At 44.9% G+C, this 22098-nt stretch overlaps 1 protein-coding gene and 1 long non-coding RNA gene across 2 annotated transcripts in view; one reads left to right on the top strand and one right to left on the bottom strand.

Annotated features, from left to right (window-relative positions):
• The first annotated feature begins 355 nt into the window (after positions 1 to 355).
• LOC112624592 lies at positions 356 to 10447 on the top strand. The gene is made up of 3 exons (XR_003119435.1): positions 356 to 436; positions 7553 to 7783; positions 10373 to 10447. It is a non-coding gene; the product is annotated as an uncharacterized LOC112624592 (long non-coding RNA).
• TENM3 (teneurin transmembrane protein 3) overlaps positions 5747 to 22098 on the bottom strand; it is a 657776-nt gene continuing 641424 nt past the window's right edge. The window contains exons 25-28 of the mRNA XM_025385351.1: positions 17772 to 18068; positions 13269 to 14880; positions 10084 to 10214; positions 5747 to 7255 (exon numbers count right to left, since the gene is read on the bottom strand). Of these exons, the coding sequence (XP_025241136.1) occupies positions 6500 to 7255; positions 10084 to 10214; positions 13269 to 14880; positions 17772 to 18068 (2796 nt within the window). The 3' untranslated portion in view covers positions 5747 to 6499. The remainder of the gene's footprint in view (positions 7256 to 10083; positions 10215 to 13268; positions 14881 to 17771; positions 18069 to 22098) is intronic.

The following is a 22098-nucleotide window of genomic DNA, read 5'->3' as shown; positions in this document are numbered from 1 at the left end:
TGAGGCGGTGCTGAAGCGGAAGTCTCCGCTGTAAGTGTGAAACTCGGGGGGCAGAGCAGAGGTGGGGAAGAGAGGGTCAGACAGCCGGCCCCGCCGCGGTTGGGGTGGAGAGTGGCGGGCGGCGGCGCCTTCCCTTCGCTTTCCCTTGGGTTTCTGGCCCGGGAGCTACCCCTTTGGCGTCCAGGACGTTCCCTACCACGGCCGCGCGTCACTAGGGGGCGCCGGAGCCCTTCCTGAAAGCGCCGCCATCCCCTGCAGGACCGGCCCGGGGCCCGCTGGGGGCTGCGGGGGCTGCGGGGGCTGCGGGGGCTGCAGGAGGGGGCGTCCCGGGATCCCTGCCCACGGGGCCGCCGGATGTTGGGACGGCTTTTCCACGTCCGCAGAAGCCAGAGTTCCGGGAACCCCAGGGGAAGGCCAGAGGGAAGCCCTAGCTGAGGTAGGACTCAGGGAAGGGTGTTGTCTTCCCCTTACTACTTCCCGTTCTCTACCTTGGGTCGCCTCTGTGTTCTGCAGTGACCTGTCACCTGTCAATGCTCCAGACTGAAGTTAAACGCCAGGCTTGATTTTTTTTTTTTTTTTTTTTTTTGAGCTTGGAAATCATGTCATAGCTGGATAAGGATATTTTACAATCTGCTTGTTTGTAACCTTTTGTCAATAAATGAAGAAACTGGGGATGACAGACTGACTGTAGGTCCTTTTGAGATCCTGAGTCATCGACGTCCCCCTGGCCCACCGAGGGAGCCCTATGGCTTTCCTTCCAGGCCTTAAAGGAGAGGGGGCGGAGTGGGGGAGGGAGAGAGAGAGAGAGGGAGGGAGGGAGGGAGGGGGAGAGAGAGAGAGAGAGAGAGAGCGCGAGCGAGCGAGCATCGTGGATGCAAAGAGAGTTCTGGGACGATTTTTGCAGAATATTCTCTGGAACAGGTAGACTAGACTTTCCTTAGTGTTCGTGTGGGAGGAAGGTCTGGGACGGGGCATCCTCCAGCCCGCGGTCATTAATCACGGTGCGATAAGAACTCCAGGTTGAAGAGAGCCTGGTGAGCCTCCTCACCGACTTCCACTGAGCGCCCCATTTTCAGCCTTTCAGTCACGCCCGAGAACTTGTCATTTTAACTCCTTGGGCATTTATGCTCCCCGCACACCCCATTGATAGAGTTAACTTGTGAAAATTTTAAAGAATTCATTCTGACCCAGCGGACCACTTGTAAATCCTGTCAGTTGTGTGTGGTGAGCTATGCCATAGAGAAATGGCCGCTGTGGGTGGAATTCAGGAAATCTCTGCACACAGGTAGAAGAACGAGATGTCCCTGCATAATACAGGATGAATGCCTGTGGCCAGGGCCTGCTAAGCCTAGCTCACAATTCACCCTGTAAGCAGGGGGACTGTTACCAAGTCAGTCTCTTGCCCTAAAAGTCACAATTTATGCTTCTAATTTTAATTTTCCTGAGCTTAGATCCCAGAAGGATTTATTAAATTTGCTTTGAGGAACCCATTAACTCTAAACTGAATAATGATGTTACTCTAGGCTTAGAATGGGTTGATAGTAAATTCTCCATCCACAGGACTCTAGGAAGCCCGTATTCCTCCACGGCAGGATTCTAAGTCGGTTCATAAATGAAAAGGTTTACTCAATTTACCTAAAAGTTATTAGTAATTAACCAACATCGAGAGACCATTGCCTGCAGGGTGGTAAATAGCAAATGAGAAGTCTGGCAAAGGGAGGATATTCATTATGTGGCTTAAATGAGAAGGTCGAAAATTCAAATGGCTTATCACTACCTCCTTGGTACTCTGGCTTAACTCTGTGGTTAAAATGGGCGATAATGACTTATAACTCATTTTTATTAATTTTTTTCCATGGGTCTGGTAGGGTGTTCAAAGCCAAATGAAAAACTTGTGGAAAACCTAGGTAAACAGCTCAATGGTCTTTGTTTTGGAAATGATGGCCAGTCAAACTTGTTTATCTATACAGTAGAGCCGTGAGGAGCTAGAAATACTGGCAAGCAGAGGGGCACTCAAGGCATCTGTTTTGTTTAGTGTCCGGGGGACATAACCTGACATAATATAAGTCATCAGGTTATAGAATGAAAAATGCTAGTCCTGGCTATAAATGACGGCAGTTTTGGAAAGATCAAGTGTCCGTGGGAAGAGGGACGGTAAGGAGTATCTGCGGTACCTGCCCGGGTAGCATTATGAGGAGGCTGTGACATAGTGGAGGGTACTAGCTCAAGGGAATCTCTGCTCACCTTAACTTGAGGCACTTCTGTGAACTTGGACAACTCAAATTTCTCTAAGTCCCTTCCACCTCCAGCTTCTGGAATGGGATGCATTTTGTGGACTAGGATGCTGGAATCAGATCACTCCTTGAAGGAAAGTGGGATGAAATTTGGATATCTATGAAAGGGGTGAGATCTTAATATGTTGCCCTTTGAGGCTTCCCAGGGGCAGACTCACCCCACTCGACTAGAGCTCAAATGATACGCCCCACCCCTGCCAGGTGGGTGGTGGCAGTTCTTGGTCCAGGTGGACCTTGTCCTCCTCTGTACAACAGCAAGCGAGCAGCTGTGAGCACCGCCTGGGTGGTTTTGCCCAGACAGAACACGATGTGGATCAGTGCCTTCCGGCTTCCTCTCTTGAATCCCTCCTTTCCAAAAGCACCTCGGACAGCTGATTTGCTGTCAGCAGGCGAGAGAAACAACTGCATTCAGGAGTAGCCCGGGGCAAAAGGAGAAAGAAAAGATGGTGAACAGAGTGAAGAATGGGCACGAATAGGAAAAGCATCAAGGGCATTCTTTCATTAAAATTTTTTTTCTTTTTTTTTAAGAGACAGGGTCTCGTGTTGCTCAGGCTGGAGTGCAGTGGTGCGATCACAGCTCATTGTAACCTCCAGCTCCTCTCCTCATCTTTTCAAGTGCTTGAGGACTGGTCCTGATTTGAGGTGCTTATATTCAGGTGCTGCCCTTCTGTTGCGGTCTGGCAGTTAGAACCCCATGCAACTGTTAGGAAATGTGTGGTGAATGTAAAGACACAAATTTCACGGGATGTAGCAGCAGCATATCCTATATTCTGATTATTTTTTCTAAGGTATAATTTTTACCGGCACCTTTTTTATTTGCATTTGTTCAGACATTACTTTTTAGGGAAAAGAGTGTAGAGAAGGAAAGCAGTAATTCACCTGTTTTTCTGGATTTCCGTTTTGATCATGTGAAACTCTAATTCGAGGAGAAGAAAATAGACCAGTTTGCCGAGTGGAATGACCTGATTCTTGTTGGATCAACACGTTATGCAGTTGAGGTTGTCACTAGAAAGCAAGTGTGATGAAGTCTGCCTTTTCCGACTAAAATCAAAGCCCTGGCCTGCTGGCCAGAATTGCTGAACGAAGCATCCTCTAGTCAGCCGGTCTATATGTAGATTTCGACATCTCCAGGAGGCTGCAAGCCTATCAGGCCCGAACTGATTCTTCTAATCAAGTGTTTTAATTAAGCACACTTATTGCCAGGATCACAGGAATGAAGCCTGCTCTCGAGTAGTAATGGGCGGTACTTTTGTAAATTCTTCTTTACAGTTGGTGTGTTTGGCTTTGTGGGGGTGTGTTTACTGTTTTCTTAAAGTAGGCCATGGGAGGGTCCCCTGTGAAGTTCACTCTGCTGAGCCAGCAGTCTGGCCAGTGGACAAAAAAAAGATACTACCAACTGGGTTGCAGATGAATCAATTCCCCAACGACTGCATCTATTTGCATCCTCCACGTTAAACACAAAAGCAATGCCGGCTAGCCCAAGATTTGAAGAAATATAAAAGCACACACACATTGGGTTGGCTTTTATTGGAATGCCTAGATGCAATCTATAGTCATCAAGTTATGGAAAATTCAGGTCACATATAAAGTTAAGAAGGCAAATGAAAAGAACAATACAAATCAGACAAAATTTACATCTCAAAATATCATGAAAGCATTTTGACTGGCTTTGCCTAAAATACTTTGAATATCAATTTCTTTTTTGTAAGCTAATTCTTTTCATTATACAGTCCCCCACCCCCTCCCAACTCTTAGAAAAAGGTCTTTTGTTTACATATTCCCCAAGGTCACTATTTCTCGTAAAAGCATGTCCAGATCACAAGTCTTTTTAGAAAGAAATAGGCTCATTATACCTACTAACAAGACACTAATTGGGTTGATTTGATTTCATCTAAAATAAGCACCAGGAGATACTCCAAATCTGTTATTTATTGGTGCCCGTGTGAAGACCAGTCCATGTCAAGAAGAGGTTAAGACTATGATTTCACTTCTGTCATGTGGCACAAGCTTTTCATGGTACTACATCAGAAACATGTCTGAGAATTTAGACTCAGAGCCTATTTCACCCAAAAGTACTTACAGCATGCTAAATACAGGCCTGCAGAAGTTCCACGGAACAGAACTGCAAATACCTAAGTTAACAGTTAAAAAATAAAATGGAAAACAGAATCATGTTTATGTGGTTTGAAATCTCATAGTTTTCTAAATTTGGGCTTCCTAATACTTGCCAAAGGACTTCCAGAATAAAAAATATTAATGCTAATCTGTGCTTTCATTCTAATAAAATATCAGCATTCATTAGAGGATTAATTACTTCGGTATGCTCTACCAAATACACAAAGACAGTAATAGCACTGATACTGTAAATTCAGTAGCTATTTTGAAACTTTCCCAGCCAATCTGTTCAATAAACACACCTACTGTGCAATTTAGAGTATGTGATACATACAAAGCAGTTAGAAAATTATTTTCAATACATCACTTGAACCTTTATATTTACGACATGTTCACTTGCTATATTTTATCACCATTATACATAGAGGAAAACAGTGTGTACTATAGCTCAATGAACTGAGAAATATCTTCTAAAAATATTTTTGTGGCTGAATTTAGTGCTCAGGAAAGAGATTTGTCAGGGCTGAGCTGACACGGAAGTGCAGATGGCGGCTGGGCTGGTTCCCACACGCGAGCTGCTTGTGTGCAGGAGGGCGCGGCTGCCACTCACTTCCAGCTGGATCTGCCACCCCCGGCTTCCCCGAGACAGAGCAGAGGCTGTCATTCAAACCAGCCCCAAGATGGTTTGGTCATGTGGGCTTAGAGGAGCTTCTGTTTCCCTTTTTTGTCCCTCTTGGTGACCAAGGGTACAAACCCAAAACTAGCAGAGTAACCCTGACCGGCTCTATCTGCTCACCCACCACTGCTCGGTTTCTGCTGTCTTTCCTAGATCTTAAGACACATGTTTAGGATCACCACTACATTAGATCCTTTCCTCCTCCTGTTTCCCCAGCATCTGATGTGGTCTCTCCTCCATCATGAGACAGAGCTTTGGAACAGCAACAGTAAAAACCCCGGGGTTAATTCTATCAACTCCCCATCGACGGGCAAGGTTGAGAGAGGGCCAGAGAACCCTTCCTCCCGTTTTCTCCAATCTTCCCTTACATTCCACCAGCCCTAGTTGTCTGCTGTGCCTCTCAGTTGACAATGCTGAGGACACTGGCTTGATGTGTGAGAGAGGGAAGAGAAAGGAGCTCTCTGATTCGCCACCCACCTAGAATTGCACGGTCCTATCCATCTAGTGATAGAAGCTTGCACATTTTTTCAACCTAATACAAAAATATTAACACTTCTGGACATTATAGGCGTAAGTTGTTATATCTCTACAATATAATAATTTATACTGTACAGCTATAACAGATAACAAAAGGTGCAATCCTTTTAAAAAAGTCACACAGTTCACGTTTTTATCATTTTATTTTTAAGTATAAACTTTTTAAACACTTTACATAAATTAACTCCTCTGAGACTAATATTTGATGTACAGTAAATTGTAATTCATATAAAAATCCATAAACAACTTGTCTCACATAATTTACAAAAAAATCTGGATTTCCTTTGCTTATCAGTGGCAAGGATTCTAGTTGCCAGTTTTTTCCCCGAAGGCAAACCACGCTAGCATTGTAAAACCCATGAACAAATCCCGCCGCAGACGTCACTGCGCCAATGTCTTTCTGCAAAGCTGCACAGGGAAAGCAGTTGGTTGTCTAGAAACAGTAACTTTGCCCCACATTGTAAAATGAACAGATATAGCTATCACATCCTATGCAGACAGACTACTTCTTGTAAGCAAAGGTCGACAATTCGGGACTATTTGGAAACACTGTATGCATTGTTTTTTTTTCTTTTTTAAAGTTAGTTAAATACAGTGCCTCGAAAGGAGCAGACGGCCCAGCGCAAAAGGTCGCGGCCTTTGTCCTTGATGATTTTTTTTTTCTCTGGCTACGTTCAGTCCGACTGAGTGCAGCGCTATGCATATGTAAACATATTCGTTAAAGCCGATCACCTTTAAGGTCATTCAGAAAAAAGCGGTCCTTGTTTTCGCGGTGTGGGTGTGGGTTCTAACAGCAGTCTCGTTCTCCCGGGAGGAAGGCTCTTGGGCGTTGGAGAGTCCCACTCGGGTTGTGCCACAGGACAATGTGAGCAGGGCGTTACCTCCTGCCGATCTCGCTCTGCCGCAGGAACTGGATGTTGTTGGCACTGTCGGCCAGCTCGGGGTACTGCTCCACCGAGAGTACGTAGTACCCGTCGTAGCCCTGCACCTTGCCGGCGCTCAGCAGCTGCCGCTTCTCGCCCTCCGTCCAGAGGCGCGCGCCCTCCTCACCGTCGCGCACGCGCTGCTGCTCGCGCGCCCAGGCCCGGGCGAGCGCGCGCTGCCGCGCCTGCTCCAGGATGCGCGCCTTCTCCTCGTCCAGGGTCATGCCGTAGCGCACGTGCAGCGCCAGCGCGCCGAACTGCATCTCCACGTCCGCGAACCTGCGCGTCCTGCCGTTCACCACCGTGGTGGACTGCGACACCGTCACGTTGATGCCGTTCTCCAGCGCCTTGCGGCCGCTGGTCAGCCGCAGCGTGCCCAGGTCGCTCTCGGGCGTGGTGGTCTTGATGAAGTAGTGCGTGTCCTTGCCCTCGATGGTGAAGTGCAGGTTCTCCAGGTAGAAGGCGTTGTTGAGCACGGCCGCCACCTTGATGCAGTCCTCGTTGGCGATGTTGAGCACGTTGGTCTGCACGCGGCCCTGGCTGACGGCCAGCATGACGCCCTTGCCAATCAGCGACTTGACCGTGGCGAACCACAGCCAGGACTGCGCGCCGCCGGCCCGGCGCCGGCTCACCTGCACCTCGGCCATCTTCCCCAGCGACAGGAAGGCCTTGGCCTGCCGCGCCACTTGCTGCTGGACTCCGAAGATGGGCTGCGGGAGAAACACAACAGGGGGCGCGTCAGAGGCGGCCGGGAGCCTCCCCACTCCTGACCCACACACGGGGCTCTGGGGGCAGCGCGGAGGCATGCATGGAAGCCCCAGGGTCCTTCCCGATCAGAAGGCTGAAAGGCTGACAGCCCGGGGGAGGAAGCACTGGAGATCCCTCCCCGTCAAGGTGATCCCAGTGCTTTGGAACCCCCAAACGGCTCGCGCATCGTGGATCACTTTAAAGCTTTCTTCGTTTCTAACATGGGAAAAATAGTCCTGTTTCTTGCTTTTCTCTTACAGTTTCTAGAGGCTCTTTTCCCACGCCCACCCCACGTGGGGAACCCAGCTCATCCGGACCTCCATGCTCGTAGCTTTCTCCACAGGAGACTGAGAAGCCACCAAACACAAAGAGGGATCTGAACGGCTGGGGATACTTAGGGCGGATCACTGGGCCCCGCTTCGTATGCTTTGAAATGCTTCCATTTAAGTCAACTCTGTCCCCTCTCCTGGCAGAGTTTTCAGCTGAAGATGGTGAGTGTAACGGCAGAACTGAAATGTACAGGGATGAGTGGACGGTGGGGCAGCTGGAGATATTTGTTACTTTAGGAAAACAATTATTTTTCTCAGACTTAGGGACAGTGGGCCGTCTAGATTGGCAAATGTTTTAAATTGGGGGCATCTTAACTCAGCCATTTCTTATACTACCAGATGTTTGTCTGGCCATTGTTTCCCAAATGAAAACATCTGTTTCATCTGCGGCAATGAAAGAAACAGTTGTTTTTCTGCACTTATGGCAGCCTCAATGTCTTTGCCCACGATTCCCTTTGCTGTCCTTATGGTGTGCTTCTCTTGACAGAGAACTTGAACCATATTTAAAAGGCTGCTTAGGAAAAGAGCTGGCAAGTCCATTTGTACAGTTAGATGTAAGTGTTTTCAGGCATGTTGGAAAGTCACACACAATTAAGATGTGCATGTTCAAATGCGTTAGGAAACTTCGGTATGTATTCATGCCGCTATATCAGTGTAGACAGACAGTCACGCACTGCTTAACCATGGGGATGCATTCTGAGAAATGTGGCATTAGGCCATTTCATCCTTGTGTGAACATCATAGAGTGCATTTACACAAACCTAGATGGTGTAGCCTACTACACACCTAGGCTATATGGGATGCCTATGGCTTCTAGGCTGCAAACCTGTATACAGTGACTGTACTGAATACTGAAGGCAACTGTACCACCATGGTAAGTACTCGTGTATCTAAACATAGAAGAGGTACAGTAAAAATACGGTGTTGGCAGAGCCTGGTGGCTCATGCCTATAATCTTAGCACTTTGGTAGGCAGAGGCAGGAGGATCGCTTGAGCCCAGGAGTTCAAGACCAGCCTGTGCTACACAGGGAGACTCCATCTCTACGAAAAATAAAAAATTAGCTAGGTGTGGTGGCATGTGCCTGTGGTCCCAGATACTTGGGAGCCTGAGGTGGGAGGATCGCTTGAGCCCAGGAGGTCAAGGCTGCACTCCAGCCTGGGTGACAGAGTGAGACTCCATCTCAATTTAAAAAAATATATGATATTGTAATCTTATATGATCACCACCTTATACAAGGTCTATCATTGATCAAAATGTTGCACACATATGACTATATTTGTAACTTATGAAAAAGGAATTGCTTTTATATTAGGTATGAAACAACAACAGGTACTGGTACTGTAGACAGCCTGTGTGTGTGTTAACCATGGCTGCCTCTTCTCTTTGTTTTCATTGAAATGATAGGAAATTGCTCAAGGGGTGGCTGGGAATTAATCGCTCTAAGAAAGTCTGCACTGTCTTATGATCATGGAGTCACCCCATGTCTCCATCTCTGATTATTCTTACTGTGAGCTGGAAATTCTGGTATTTTGCTGTGCATTCCTTTCTGATCTCTGACTGGTGGGGATTAGATGTGCCACTTTCTGAAGCAGCAGCTTTGACTTTGTAATTTTCTATTACATTTCTTTTATTTCTTATAATGGTTACAGGCCTCTTGATCTATTATGCTCAGGAAAATTCCATAAACCTTCCTGGTTGTAGGTGGACCCTTACCAGAGGACATTTTTATTTTTAATCTTTTTAAATTTTTAATCTTTTCCTATGAAACACTATTAATTATTATTATTATTTTTTGAGACGGAGTTTTGCTCTTGTTGCCCAGGCTGGAGTGCAATGGCGTGATCTTGGCTCACCACAACCTCCGCCTCCCGGCTTCAAGCGATTCTCCTGCCTCAGCCTCCCGAGTACCTGGGATTGCAGGCGTACCCCACCACGCCGGGCTAATTTTGTATTTTTAGTAGAGACGGGGTTTCTCCATGTTGGTCAGGCTCGTCTCCTGACCTCAGGTGATCCGCCCACCTCGGCCTCCCAAAGTGCTGGGATTCCGGGCATGAGCCACCTTGCTCGGCCGGAACACTGTTAATTTTTAAAGAAGTTGAACTTTGTAGCATTGTTTGTGGGTTGCTAATTTGTAAAATGGGTTCCGGGCCCTCTTGTTTATTGTAGTTTTGCCTTCAGGTCCATGCTTTCTTGGGGTTCTTTTTAGAAAGCCAGCACTGGAAAGTGAGCTGCTGCATTTCTATGTTTTCATTAGCATTTGCTGAAAACATATTTAGGCCTGTTTAACAGGCCTCTGGTTTGTTGAACACAAATGCAGAGGAAGTGTTGTTTTTTTCCCCTTAAAAGAGTCAAAAAATTACAAACTGTCTTGGTACAGTTTTCACAAAGGTGGTTTCATTCGATATGGGCAGATAAGACACAAGCTACTTAACACCTTTCCGTGGGTCTTTTTGTTTCTTACCGGTATATCATCCCACTGCTGACTCTTCACAAGTTCATAAGAAGGTTCTGTTAAATCAAATTTGGGAACAGGGAATCCAGGAATAGCATTGTGCAGATGGAAACCAAATGTCACCAGCCAGCTGTTAACATCTAGGAGAAGAATGTTCAAAATGAAAGGTGTTGGAGTTTTGTCCTTTCATATATTTAAATTCTTACCGTAAAAAGAAAATCCAATTTCACAGTTAATAATCTGAAAAAGAGCACATGTTTGCTTTCGTCCTACAAATCTAAACCTACTCTGTTTTTAGATATGAAGATGGGAAACCGCACAGCAGAACTATGGCAAATGCTACGAAAATTGCAGAGTAATAGATGCTCAGACAGACTGGGTAAGCCGTCATTCCTGCTAAGTTGCAGCCTGTGCTAGTAACAGTGATAGCAAGGGTAAGAACGATGCATAGCAGCAGGAGAGAGATATAACTTGCAGAAAACAAATGAAATTTGTTTTGTAGTTAGTAAAGGCTGGTCTCAAATAGAAGTGTGTTGTTGGCCGGGCGCGGTGGCTCAAGCCTGTAATCCCAGCACTTTGGGAGGCCGAGACGGGCGGATCACGAGGTCAGGAGATCGAGACCATCCTGGCTAACACGGTGAAATCCCGTCTCTACTAAAAAATACAAAAAACTAGCCGGGCGAGATGGCGAGCGCCTGTAGTCCCAGCTACTCGGGAGGCTGAGGCAGGAGAATGGCGTAAACCCAGGAGGCGGAGCTTGCAGTGAGTTGAGATCCGGCCACTGCACTCCAGGCTGGGCGACAGAGCGAGACTCCGTCTCAAAAAAAAAAAAAAAAAAAAGAAGTGTGTTGTTAGCTCTCCAAAGCGATTGCCCAAGGATATGTGGACTTCCACAACCCATTTTCTATTAATAAAACCCCTAAATTGAGAGTATTAAAATCAACAGTTGATTCTTAATCAAAGATGAATGCTGAAAGCTGGCAAAACTGGCCAAGGGCACAGAAGTCCTGATTACCATCAGCTATGACTTCAAAGGCTCACTGTGCACAGGTGGAGACAAACTTTTTGGGGAAAGAACCTGGAAACCTTTAAGATGGTATTTTAAAATATTGCCATGTGACTCCAAAAGCCATTAAGCTGAGAATAAGGCTTTTATTCTATTCTGGAGGTTATAATGTTACAGAACTACTCAGCAGGCTTGCAGCTTTATGAGTACGGTTGGGTGTAGATTATTTTATATATTAAGCACATTGCTGGAAAATTTGAAATTGCATTTCACCTAATATATTTTATGCTGTTCCATCTCTCTTTTGATGTTTTTCAGAAAATGCTGCTATGGCATTCCCTGCAGTCCACGTTGCTAGGAGAGGATGAATTCAGGAGCTGGGGGCTTTCCAGCCTTTCAGTCAGCCCCTGTCAACACCCCTTAGATAACCAGTGGTAAACTGCTTGTCAAAATGATGGAGAGCCACTTGATTCCCATTTCCTTCTCCAGGGCACAGACTCTCACCTCATTGCCAGGCTGGCAGGTCCTTCGTCCAGGCCTCATATGGCTATAAAACCACTGGTATTGTTTCCATTTGAAATGGGGTGGTAGTAGTGGTGGTGCGGAGAAATAAATCCTAAGTGGTTCACATAGGATGCAAAGTGATACAATTTGTGTGTATATGAGAGTGTATCTGAGTTTGGGGGGTGGGAGGGCCTTATTTTTGGGAGAAAATTCTCCCAAATGTTAGAGTATTGGGGGCAAAAATTCTGTTACTCTGAAAAATGTCTGCATAACAGTGAAAATCAGAGGGCCGTGAGTATTGAAAAGTACTGCCAAAATAATGGGATTTGAATGCAGATGTGTACTGAAAAACCCTGAATGAGAATAAGGGTGCTGCTGAATCAGGAGGCAGAAAGAAAGGACTTTCAGCTGGTTCACATGGAAGAGATATAAAATGCTTTAGGCAGTCTGGAAAGGTAGGAAGCAGATGTGAAATGAACGGGGCAACCTGTTGAGCCTGTTTTGAGAACTGAGAGAACAGACATCTCAGTACACCTCAAATATTGAGCTAGAAAAGAGGCAGCCTAAAGGAGCATCTAACACAAGCCAAAACAAAACAGAAATACCTTAAACCGAGCCCAAAAATAGACAACAGGAAAGAACCTTCCTCCTGGAAATATAAATGTGGTAGAGGGGTTAATGATGGTGCTGTATATCAGGAATGGAAGGTAGGAGCAGCAGGATTCAGAATTCTTGGAGTAGAGGTTGAGTGAAGAAGTCAGCTCACTAAAGGGAACTAGAGTAGAGCTTGCAAGGACTTTGTCTGTTTCACATGCTGGTGGTTCCATGGTGGCAATAGTGGGATCTGATGTTCTACATCTTGCATAACTAAAAAAGTAACATGCACTAAACTTGGAAAGATCTTAAATCTGTACCCTGAAAGTTATCCCACATTCGTGGAAAAATTAGTATGCCTATTAGTATTGTCACCATGCAAGAACTGCACTGGCAATGAAGACAGTGATGTAAGAGACAGAAGTGAGACCAGACACAGGATCCACTGTCTAAGCAACTGATGGGAGAAATGGCTTCGTGACTGTCCTGAGGAGATGGTGGTGAAGCAGGAATTAAACACCTCCCAGGGATGAAATGGTGTCACCCTGTGTTATGTTTCACGTTAATCATCTCTATGAGAACTTCACACATGTATTTAAAAAACCCAAAATGACATATTCGTAAGGTAGTTACTATTTATTGTGGAATTTCATGTATTATCTTTGTGCCCTAAGTTAGGCACTATTATCCCAATTTTATAGTTAAGGAAATGGAAACTCAAAAAACATGTGGCTTACAGAGCTACACAGCTTGTGGGAGAGCAGCTGAGATTGGAACTCCAATTTTGGGACTCTGTGTTCATCATGTTTTTTGCTTCCCCATGTTCCCCTTCTTTAAATGACTGGAGTTCATGTCATTTCAAAAACTTGTAGCCTTGGGCACTGGCAGGCAGAATAGGAAGTAACTATGTCTCATTTTCCCTTTGTGATTTCTCTATGGTTCCATAGAGAAATCAACGCATTAAAAGGTCAGCCATGTGACTTTGCTTGAGCAAAGTATGAAGTTTTTTAAAAAACCATTTCCAGTTATTTTGTGTATGAATCTAATGATGGTAGTCCTCCAGCACTTGGAAAAGAATCAAAATGCTTACCTGTGATGTAATCTTTCACGTCATGGATTTTGCTTGCAGGGTTGTTATTCCTAAACATGTACAAGTTAAAAGGAGCTGGGTCCTTCCCAATTCTTTTCCAGATTTCTATGTCAGGTGTCGTCCACCGTCCTGCCAAAATGTCATAATCTCTTTCTCCAAAGTGGATTAATTTGGTGAGTGGGTCATACAGGCCACCATGAAATCCAATGACCAGTTGAAAGTCAATATTGGAGTCAAAATAGATTTCACCGTATGCAGTGTACTGAATCTGTTTCAGCATAAACCCATTGCTACTGAACACAGCCAGTGGTGTCCCCGTGTTATCCGACGCAATGTAGAATTCATCCCCACTGCTGATTTCCATGGCAAAAAGATGGCCTTGGAGATCGTAATACAGGGATGTAATTTCTGAACTTGAATGGTTGTAGACATGAGTAATCCTAGTGGGATAAGTTAGGTCAGCATAAAAAAACTGCAGGTGCTGTCCTAGACTGGTTTTGCTAGAAACACGCCTTCCCAGGCCATCGTAACGGTAGATCACTGTCCAGCCACTGCCTTTACTGTAAACTCGAGTTAGAAGCCCCTTGGAGCTGTATTCAAAGATTTCCGTGCCTCTTTGACGTAGGAAACCATCTTCATCCAGCCGATACTGAACATCACCCAGGCGAGTGATTCTGTCTCGCAGGTCATAGCGAAGGGGTGTCAGACGTGCACTGTTACTTGGGTTCAATAAATGGAGGTTTCCATTCAGATCATAGTTGTACCGCCACATTATCTTTTCATTGAGGTAAACTGTTTGGAGCTGTCCATCAACATCATATTCATAAGCATATTTGGTGGTGTTGGCAAAGGGCCCTATTTTAATTTCTCTCTTGGTTACCCGACCCATGTTATCATATTGAATTGTAATCCAGTACATGAGCGACCTGAATATCTCATACTGAATTTCCTTGATACGGCCATGAGCATCAAAGTGCTTCGTGTAGGTCATTACAGCTGTGGAAATGATCTGGTTAATATCATAATATATAACTCCAAATTTTCCAAACTGCTCAACTTTGCCAGAAATGTCGTCAAACTGATAGAGATCAATAGGCAGTGGAGTTTCATTGATCACACCCTGCATGCTGGTCACTCGAAAGCTGTTGTCATAGCTATAGTCAAATCTTGCATTTACCATCCCATCTTCACTGAAGCGGAAAATCTGCCTGTCAATCAGGGGACCAATTTGCCTGTATCTAATGGTGCAAATAAAACCATCACTCTGGAGGTTTACTGTCTTTAGGACTCCTGCTGTTTCATCATAGGTAAAACTGACTCTTGTGCTATCATATAAAATTTCTGAGAGTCTGGTCTGCCTTCTGTATTTGAATAAGACCCTCCGACTTGTACCCAAGAAAGCCGTTTGCAGAAGCAGCCCCTCCTCGTTGTAGTCCGTGATGATGGAGGCGTTGCTTTCCGGGGGGTTGTATATGTTGCGGTAGTAGCCAATGGATCGGATGGTCTGCATGGTGTGGCGAGCCACACTGGGCATGGTGATGGCAGACAGGCGGTCCCACATATCGTATTCGAAGATGTACTGCCGCTGGCTATGAAGCAGAAGAACCATGGACTGTAAAGAGAGAACATTCTGTTACCCAGTGTTTGTGAACAGGAGACGCAAAAGCAGATTTAGTGACCACAAATGCGCAGAAACATTCCACTAGAGAAAATGATCTTCATTTTAACTGAGCTATCCTTGACCTTGTGTGTTGTTAACGTTTCTCTGCCTAATTTGCTTGGATGCTTAATTGTGAGGGGTTCTGCAATTAGCGGCTCAAGATTCACAACGTGCTGCCTGTCACGACGGATGGTACCATTCTTTTCCCAGACATTCAGAGCCAACCAGCAGATTGTCAATGGATCTGGATTAGTCATAATACAGGCATGATCAAAGCTGCTTTACACACAATATTTTAAGGAGAAAATAGCATATGGGGAATGCAGTTCCATCCATAATTAGCAATTATTTAGTAAGGTGGCTTCCCCCCCTCATTTGACTGCAGAACCACTCAAATCATGTTTGATTTCTAGTGTACTTGGCAGAAGGGCAAAGCATTCACAATATTATTTTATAAAGACATAAAATTAGCCAAAAATGGATAAAGTGTACATGAAGCATCAACACCAAAAAATATTGTGAAATTAATCACATGGTAAATGAGAGCTATAAATGCCCTTAGTAGAAATATTCTATATACACATACAGCTAAATTGTTACAAGGCATCTGTACTGACAACAAAATCTCCATTTCTTTCTGTGGATACCAAATCCGATTTGTGTCTCAGGAACAATAAGAATGGTTTCTGGACTTCATACTGCGTTGGAGCTAAATTATGAAGTGAGTAAATATATTAAAATGAACTCTGCCTATTTCATGAGCCACCGCAGAAAGACAAAATGACAGTCATTTATTAGGCCAACAAACGTGAGAGAAGGTCATCCCAGGCCGGTTAAGTCAAGCTCAGCAGTAACTCAGGGCTCTGGGTGGTTCTTCCCTCTGAGGAAGCTTCCTCTAACCCCTGTTGGGCCACATGGAACGACATTGGCACAGGGAGGATGTGTGGCTTGGGAGCCCTGCGAGGTCTTCTCCTTTGCCTGACTTCAGCTTCGGTAGAATCTCCTCTTTGGGCAGACCTAGGGGCAATTTTTGCGTGCAGGGTGTGTAGTAAATGTCCTGAGAATTGTTCCTAGTAGTTTGCATTCTTCCAAGGAAAGCTTGGACTATTGCTAGATTCACAGGAATTCATACCTACTTTTGGAATCATCTGAAGTCATATTTGATGGTAGTCTGTAAAATATTACTTGTTTTGCTATGAGTAAGTTTTGGCTTAGTGCACCTATCCCAGTAAGAACATCGAAAGTCTGGGTGGATGTTAGGGATTTGGGAGAGACGATGAGAAAGATCTGTCTGTTGTCTTTTCTGATGCTCCTGGATGCATGCAGGTATCTTGGTCACTGCCTCTGTCATTCTGTGACAGTGGCTCTTCTCAATGATACGCTCCTGGGCTCCCTCTAAACATTTCCCCGTCCCATTATGATCACTACTATACATTTTTAGGGTTGCGCTTGTATATTTCTGTTACTCTGTAATGCACTTAATTTAAATTGGGGAGACTCCAGAATGAAGCTGTGATCCTCTCCCACTTAGAAACGTTGCCTTAGGGGCTTGTCATCTAACAGGTGCGATTCATTGTCTCAAGGGTGAGTCTCTTCTAAGGAGAGCAGACAGGTGGGTCTGCTAGAGACAGATTGGCCATGAGGGTCCTAGCTGGAAGCATCCCAGAGGTCGGGGGCTGCCGTAAGAGAGGTAGCATCCTATAGTGAGCTCTGGAACTGAAACTGGTTCTCAGGAAGAGTAGCCTGTGCAGTCACCGGCTGGAATCAGGTGGGATGGCTCAGGGTTCAGGGGGTTAGATTTAGACTGAGTCATTCCCCATGGCACCTCCAGTGAAGAAAAAGATTGTGTGAGGGGAGCACAGTGACAATATGGATGTGATGTGATTTATGTGGGTGACAAGAGTTCTTCTGTGCAACGTTTGAGTCAGGAGGGGTGGAGCAGTAACTGCCGAGTAGAGCGTGTAGCACATGCTGCTGGCTAACTGGTGGTGCTGTGCTCTGGGGTCTGAGAGCTACCAGACCTCAACACAGAATCATTTTCTAGGGTGAATGTTTGTCTCAAAGGCAAATGAAACATTCCATGAATATGCTCTTTGGTGGATTATATTTCTTAAGAGAGGAATTATAGCGAGATTGTTCTTGCCTTTTCCTTCCCTTTCTTTTACTTTCATTTCCTCTGACCCAGTCAATACCCCAAGCCACACAGCATACATTTAGCATTTTGCACACGTGTAACTCTAAGTCTCCATTTTTGATACTGTGAAAAGTTCTCGAGAGTGGGAAACAGCCTAATCTAGGATGCTTACCTTTTATATGTAGAAGAAAGGAAAGATGCCACACAGTATACAAAAGTGTGGCTTTCTAAGAAAATCGCCTCTTTTGGTTAATAATGCATAACTAGGATCTACATGCTTTTTATGATTATGTTGAAGTTCTGCCAGGAACAACACAAAGCTGACAGCTTTAACTGTGCTAATGTAAGGCTCTCTCTTAAATGAAAGAGCTAGCACGAAAATCATTTACAAACGACTTACATGCTCAAGGTCTAATTTGTGAATGTTGTCAGTGTGTAAGCTTGGCAGGTGGACAATGTTAATGCTTGTTTGTTTACATCATAAATCACTTAAAAGGGTCTCAGACAGTAGAACTTAACTAAGGAGAAACTACTTTGCTAATGCAGGAATTCGTCATTGCTGTGCTCATGTGACTTCTGTATTGATACTTCGAATAATAAAAGGAACTCAGTCATGTGCCACTGTTTCTTTCCCCCTTAGTGCTCTAGATGATGGCTGAAAAATGTGAATTATCCTTTCCCTATTGTTGAGCTTAGTTTGCAGACATACCTTTTCTAAATATGTGTAACTCCATGTTTTACCATCAGCAAAGACCCGAGATACAATCCTCCCCTGTCCGTCATAATCTACTTTCTCGCTAGTGGTGCCTCGCTGGATGCTGGCGATTTGACCTGTGGATGAATAGGTGACATTGACGGCCATCAGCTTGCTGCTTGGCAGCCAGAGAGTCGGGTGCCCAGACGTGTCGTAGGCGATCCTCAGTAGAAATTTACGGTGGTCGTCATAGATCTTTTCTGTCTTTGTTGTTCGATCAAAGTCAACCGAAAGGAGGTTTCTGCCATTAACCTGTTACAACACCAACAAGATGATAAAATAAATCATGTTATTCCAACACCGGAGTCCCCAGTATTGTTTAAACACCATTTATGATGATTGATTCTCTTTGTCAGTAAATTAATTTAGCAACTTCTTGGGTACAAGTGCAAGGCAGTAGATTAACTGCTCTTTTAAAATGTTTTATTAAGCAGAAAGACAGCCTGGCATTTGTTCAAAACCATTTCAGTTAAATTTTGTAAACTAAAGCAACTGATAAGAAAAATACCAAAATGTATTTGCTTTAAAGTTTGTTCAGGAAATCTAAAGGTGGTAAACATGACACCTATTCATATGACTCAAAGCTCCTCCCCCAAAGACACTGGAAAATAATTGCTTAGTAAATTAATCATGGCTACATTAAATAAAACACAGTGGTTAATGTGACTCTAGCCCTTTGAAGAGCAGTTAAGTAGAAGTTGGAACCCACATTACTGTAAATTATTAATGAGTTTCAATAGCAGCAGGTTATAAACAAGATCATTGCTTTTGGCCCAGTGCTGCGACGTCACAATTTTTTGAGAAGGCCTCTTTCTTTGGAGAAGAGCTGGTTAACTGGCAGGGACTTCAGAGTCCTTCACTAACACATACACATGATCTGAATATTGTACTTATTTGACAAATTCAGCACCATGTGTTGTCACAGAGTCTCTGTGGCTCGGTGCCACGTCCAGAACCTTGGACTAAATCTGGCTGTTACTGTCTGCCATCCGAGGCAGCATTCGCTATTGCAATTAGAAGTGTGGTCCCGATTACATTCTGCTTTACAAATAGTCTCCAGCGTTTGCAGGCTGTGAACCTCTGAGGGGCAGAGACCATGGCCTATGCATTCTCTGGTCTTCTACAGCACTTTTATGGGAGGGGTGGCTTGTATATTCCAAAATGCTCATTAACTATTTGGACTGTTACAAATTAAATGGGAAAATCTTAATTTTATATAGCTGTATTCCAGCTAGAACCTTCAAAATGGACAGATCCAGCTGACCCATTTTACACACACACACAACCACTCACATGTTTATATAGAAATATATGTCTATATACATACATCATATATACTTGTAAAATTTGGAATAAAACTACCTTTTGCATTCTATCATTGACATTAAACACGTCCCATGCAAAAATACTCCTTAAGCTTAAACTTTTCCAATTGGCTGTTCAAGGAGAGTATTGTGAAGTCTGGGGAATGGTAGCTCGATAAGCTAAAAAGAAATGATGTTGAGGGCAGGAAGCACCCAGATAGCTGATTTACAAAAAACAAGAAGGCAGAAAGAGCCCCGGAGAGAAATTGCCTTTTTTTTTTTTTTTTTTTTTTTGAGACGGACTCTCGCTCTGTTGTCCAGGCTGGAGTGCCGTGGTACGATCTTGGCTCACTGTAGCCTCCGCCTCTCGGGTTCACGCCATTCTCCTGCCTCAGCCTCCTGAGTAGCTGGGATTACAGGTGCCCGCCTCCACACCCATCTAATTTTTGTATTTTTAGTAGAGACGGGGTTTCACCATGTTGGCCAGGCTCATCTCGAACTCCTGACCTCAGGAGATCCGCCTGCCTTGGCCTCCCAAAGTGCTGGGATTACAGGCGTAAGCCACCGTGCCTGGCCTAGAAATTACATCTTAACTTTTCAGTTCTATCAGCTGATGTGGGCAGACACCCCGCAACACTGTGTCACAGCAGATTGTCAGGGGCGGTGGCTGGGGAGGAACCCAGGACTCCCAAGCCTGATCTCTAGACCTGAAGCAGCCTGACCTCAGCTTTCAACCCCCCTGAATCTGTTTTGTCCATCTGTAAATAAAGAGGTTGGCCTAGATTCCTTAGGCTCTGTCTTTCAGTGAGTTTTATTTGCCTCTGACCAGGCAGCTGGAGGCTTTCTGAGCTCCATGCGGAAATGTCTGCATATTAGTTGCTCCCCGCCTGATGTGAATTTTGTGAAACTTTATGAGTTGAGCTTTGCATAATGCTTTGTGTACCCTGGTAAGAAGCTACCAGCTAATGTTACAAATATATATTTTAAAGTCTGTAGAAAAGTTTGATATCAAATTGATAAATGGCAGAATCAAGTTGTTCAGCTTATATCTGCACTCCAGTTTTGGATGCCTCAAGAAGAGGTTTTGCACAATTTAAATGGTTTTCTTAGGGCTCTTGCGTGCCTGTGATTGTGTTTTGAAAGGAAAAAATACCCTGAATGTTTAGACTTGCCCTCTTTTTTCTTCCTTAGATTATTCCGGGTTTTGGAGGAACTACAAAAGACTGACTGTAGCTTCCAGGGACAGGGCTGCCATGTTATTATTGCCCATGTGTTTGCATTTTCCTTGGCATTCATTTTAATTTGTATTAATTCTTTACTGCTTCCTGGACCCTCCTTCGTCTCTGCAGTTTCCTCTGGTTGGAGTATGGGAAATCTGGACCACAGAGTGGGTGTGACGTGCTGCTGTGGGGAGACAGGCATGGAGCCCCATCTTTTCATGGCCTCTATGCTTGGACTTCTGATTTTTTTTTTTTTTTTGAGTCTCACTGTCACCCAGGCTGGAGTGCAGTGGCATGATCTTGGCTCACTGCAACCTCCTCCTCCAGGTTCAAGCAATTCTCCTGCCTCAGCCTCCTGAGTAGCTGGGATTACAATCATGTGCCACCGGGCCTTGCTAATTTTTGTATTTTTAGTAGAGACGGGGTCTCACCATGTTGGCCAGGCTGGTCTTGAACTCCTGACCTTAGATAATCCGCCCACCTCAGCCTCTCAAAGTGCTGGGATTACAGGCATGAGTCGCCGTGCCCAGCCCTGGCTTCCGATTTGCACCTTTGGTTTGTGGGTATGGTTAGGTGACACTGAAACACCCAGGTGCAGGTCAGATGATGCCATCACTGTGTGTGACTTCGACAAGCATCTGGAAGCAGTGAGACCCACCATCTGGACATAAGTTCTGATTTTTCTTTTATCCAGACAAACACTGGATGCTGTGCCTTTCCTGTATCCTCAAACCAAAGTAATGAGGAATGACTTCGAATGTGGCTGTGTTTCTTCCCAAAGTCCCAACACAAGCCAAGGCTTTAACCATTCTTACTGTTTCCAGACACCGCTCTCTGTTATTCAGTGTGGAAAATTTCAAAAGATACCAACAGATCTCCTGTTTTTCACCCTCCTTCCCATGCCTGGACTTTCTCCTTTGGGTGTTGTGAACAGGGGCACCTGTGTTCCGGGACATGGTTTGGCTTCACCACATCTTTTTGACGCCAGGGCAACTTTTCAAATCTTTTTTTTTTCTTTTTTTTTTTGTTACAGTCATAAAGTGCCAGCATTATTTCAGGCTCCAGTGGCTTTTTTTTTTTCTCCTGAGACAGGGTCTCGCTGGGACACCTAGGCTGGAGAGCCATAGTGTGATCTCGGCTTCCTGCAGCCTCGACTGTCTGGGCTCAAGTGATCCTCCCACCTCAGCCCCGTGAGTAGCTGAGACTACAGGCGTGCGCCACCACACCCGGCTAATTTTTGTATTTTTAGTAGAGACGGGGTCTCCCCATGTTGCCCTGGCTGGTCTCAAACTCCTGGGCTTAGGCAATCCACCTGCCTCAGCCTCCCAGAGTGTTGGGACTACAGGTGTAAACCACTGTGTCTGGTCTTCTGGTAGACTTTTAATAAATATTTTTAATTATTATTAAAAATATCAGGTTAAGACCGGGAGGGGTGGCTCATGTCTGTAATTCCAAGATTTTGGGAGGCGGAGGCGGGCAGATCACTTAAGGTCAGCAGTTTGAGACCAGCCTGGGCAACACGGTGAAACCCTGTCTCTACAAAAATACAAACATTGGCCAGGTGTGGGGATGCGTGCCTGTAGTCCCAGTTACTTGGGAGCCTGGGGTGGGAGGATCACTTGAGCCTGCGAAGTTGAGGCTGCAGTGAGCCAAGATCACGCTACTGCACTCCAGCCTGGGCATCCCACCAAGACCCTGTCTCAAGAAAAAAAAAGTTATTTATACACACACACACACACACACTTAAATAACAATCTA

This window comes from Theropithecus gelada, chromosome 5, assembly GCF_003255815.1.
Source record: "Theropithecus gelada isolate Dixy chromosome 5, Tgel_1.0, whole genome shotgun sequence".
Classification (NCBI taxonomy): Eukaryota; Metazoa; Chordata; class Mammalia; order Primates; family Cercopithecidae; genus Theropithecus; species Theropithecus gelada.
Note: the sequence above shows the minus strand (reverse complement) of the source record. Positions and strands in the feature narration are given on the sequence as shown.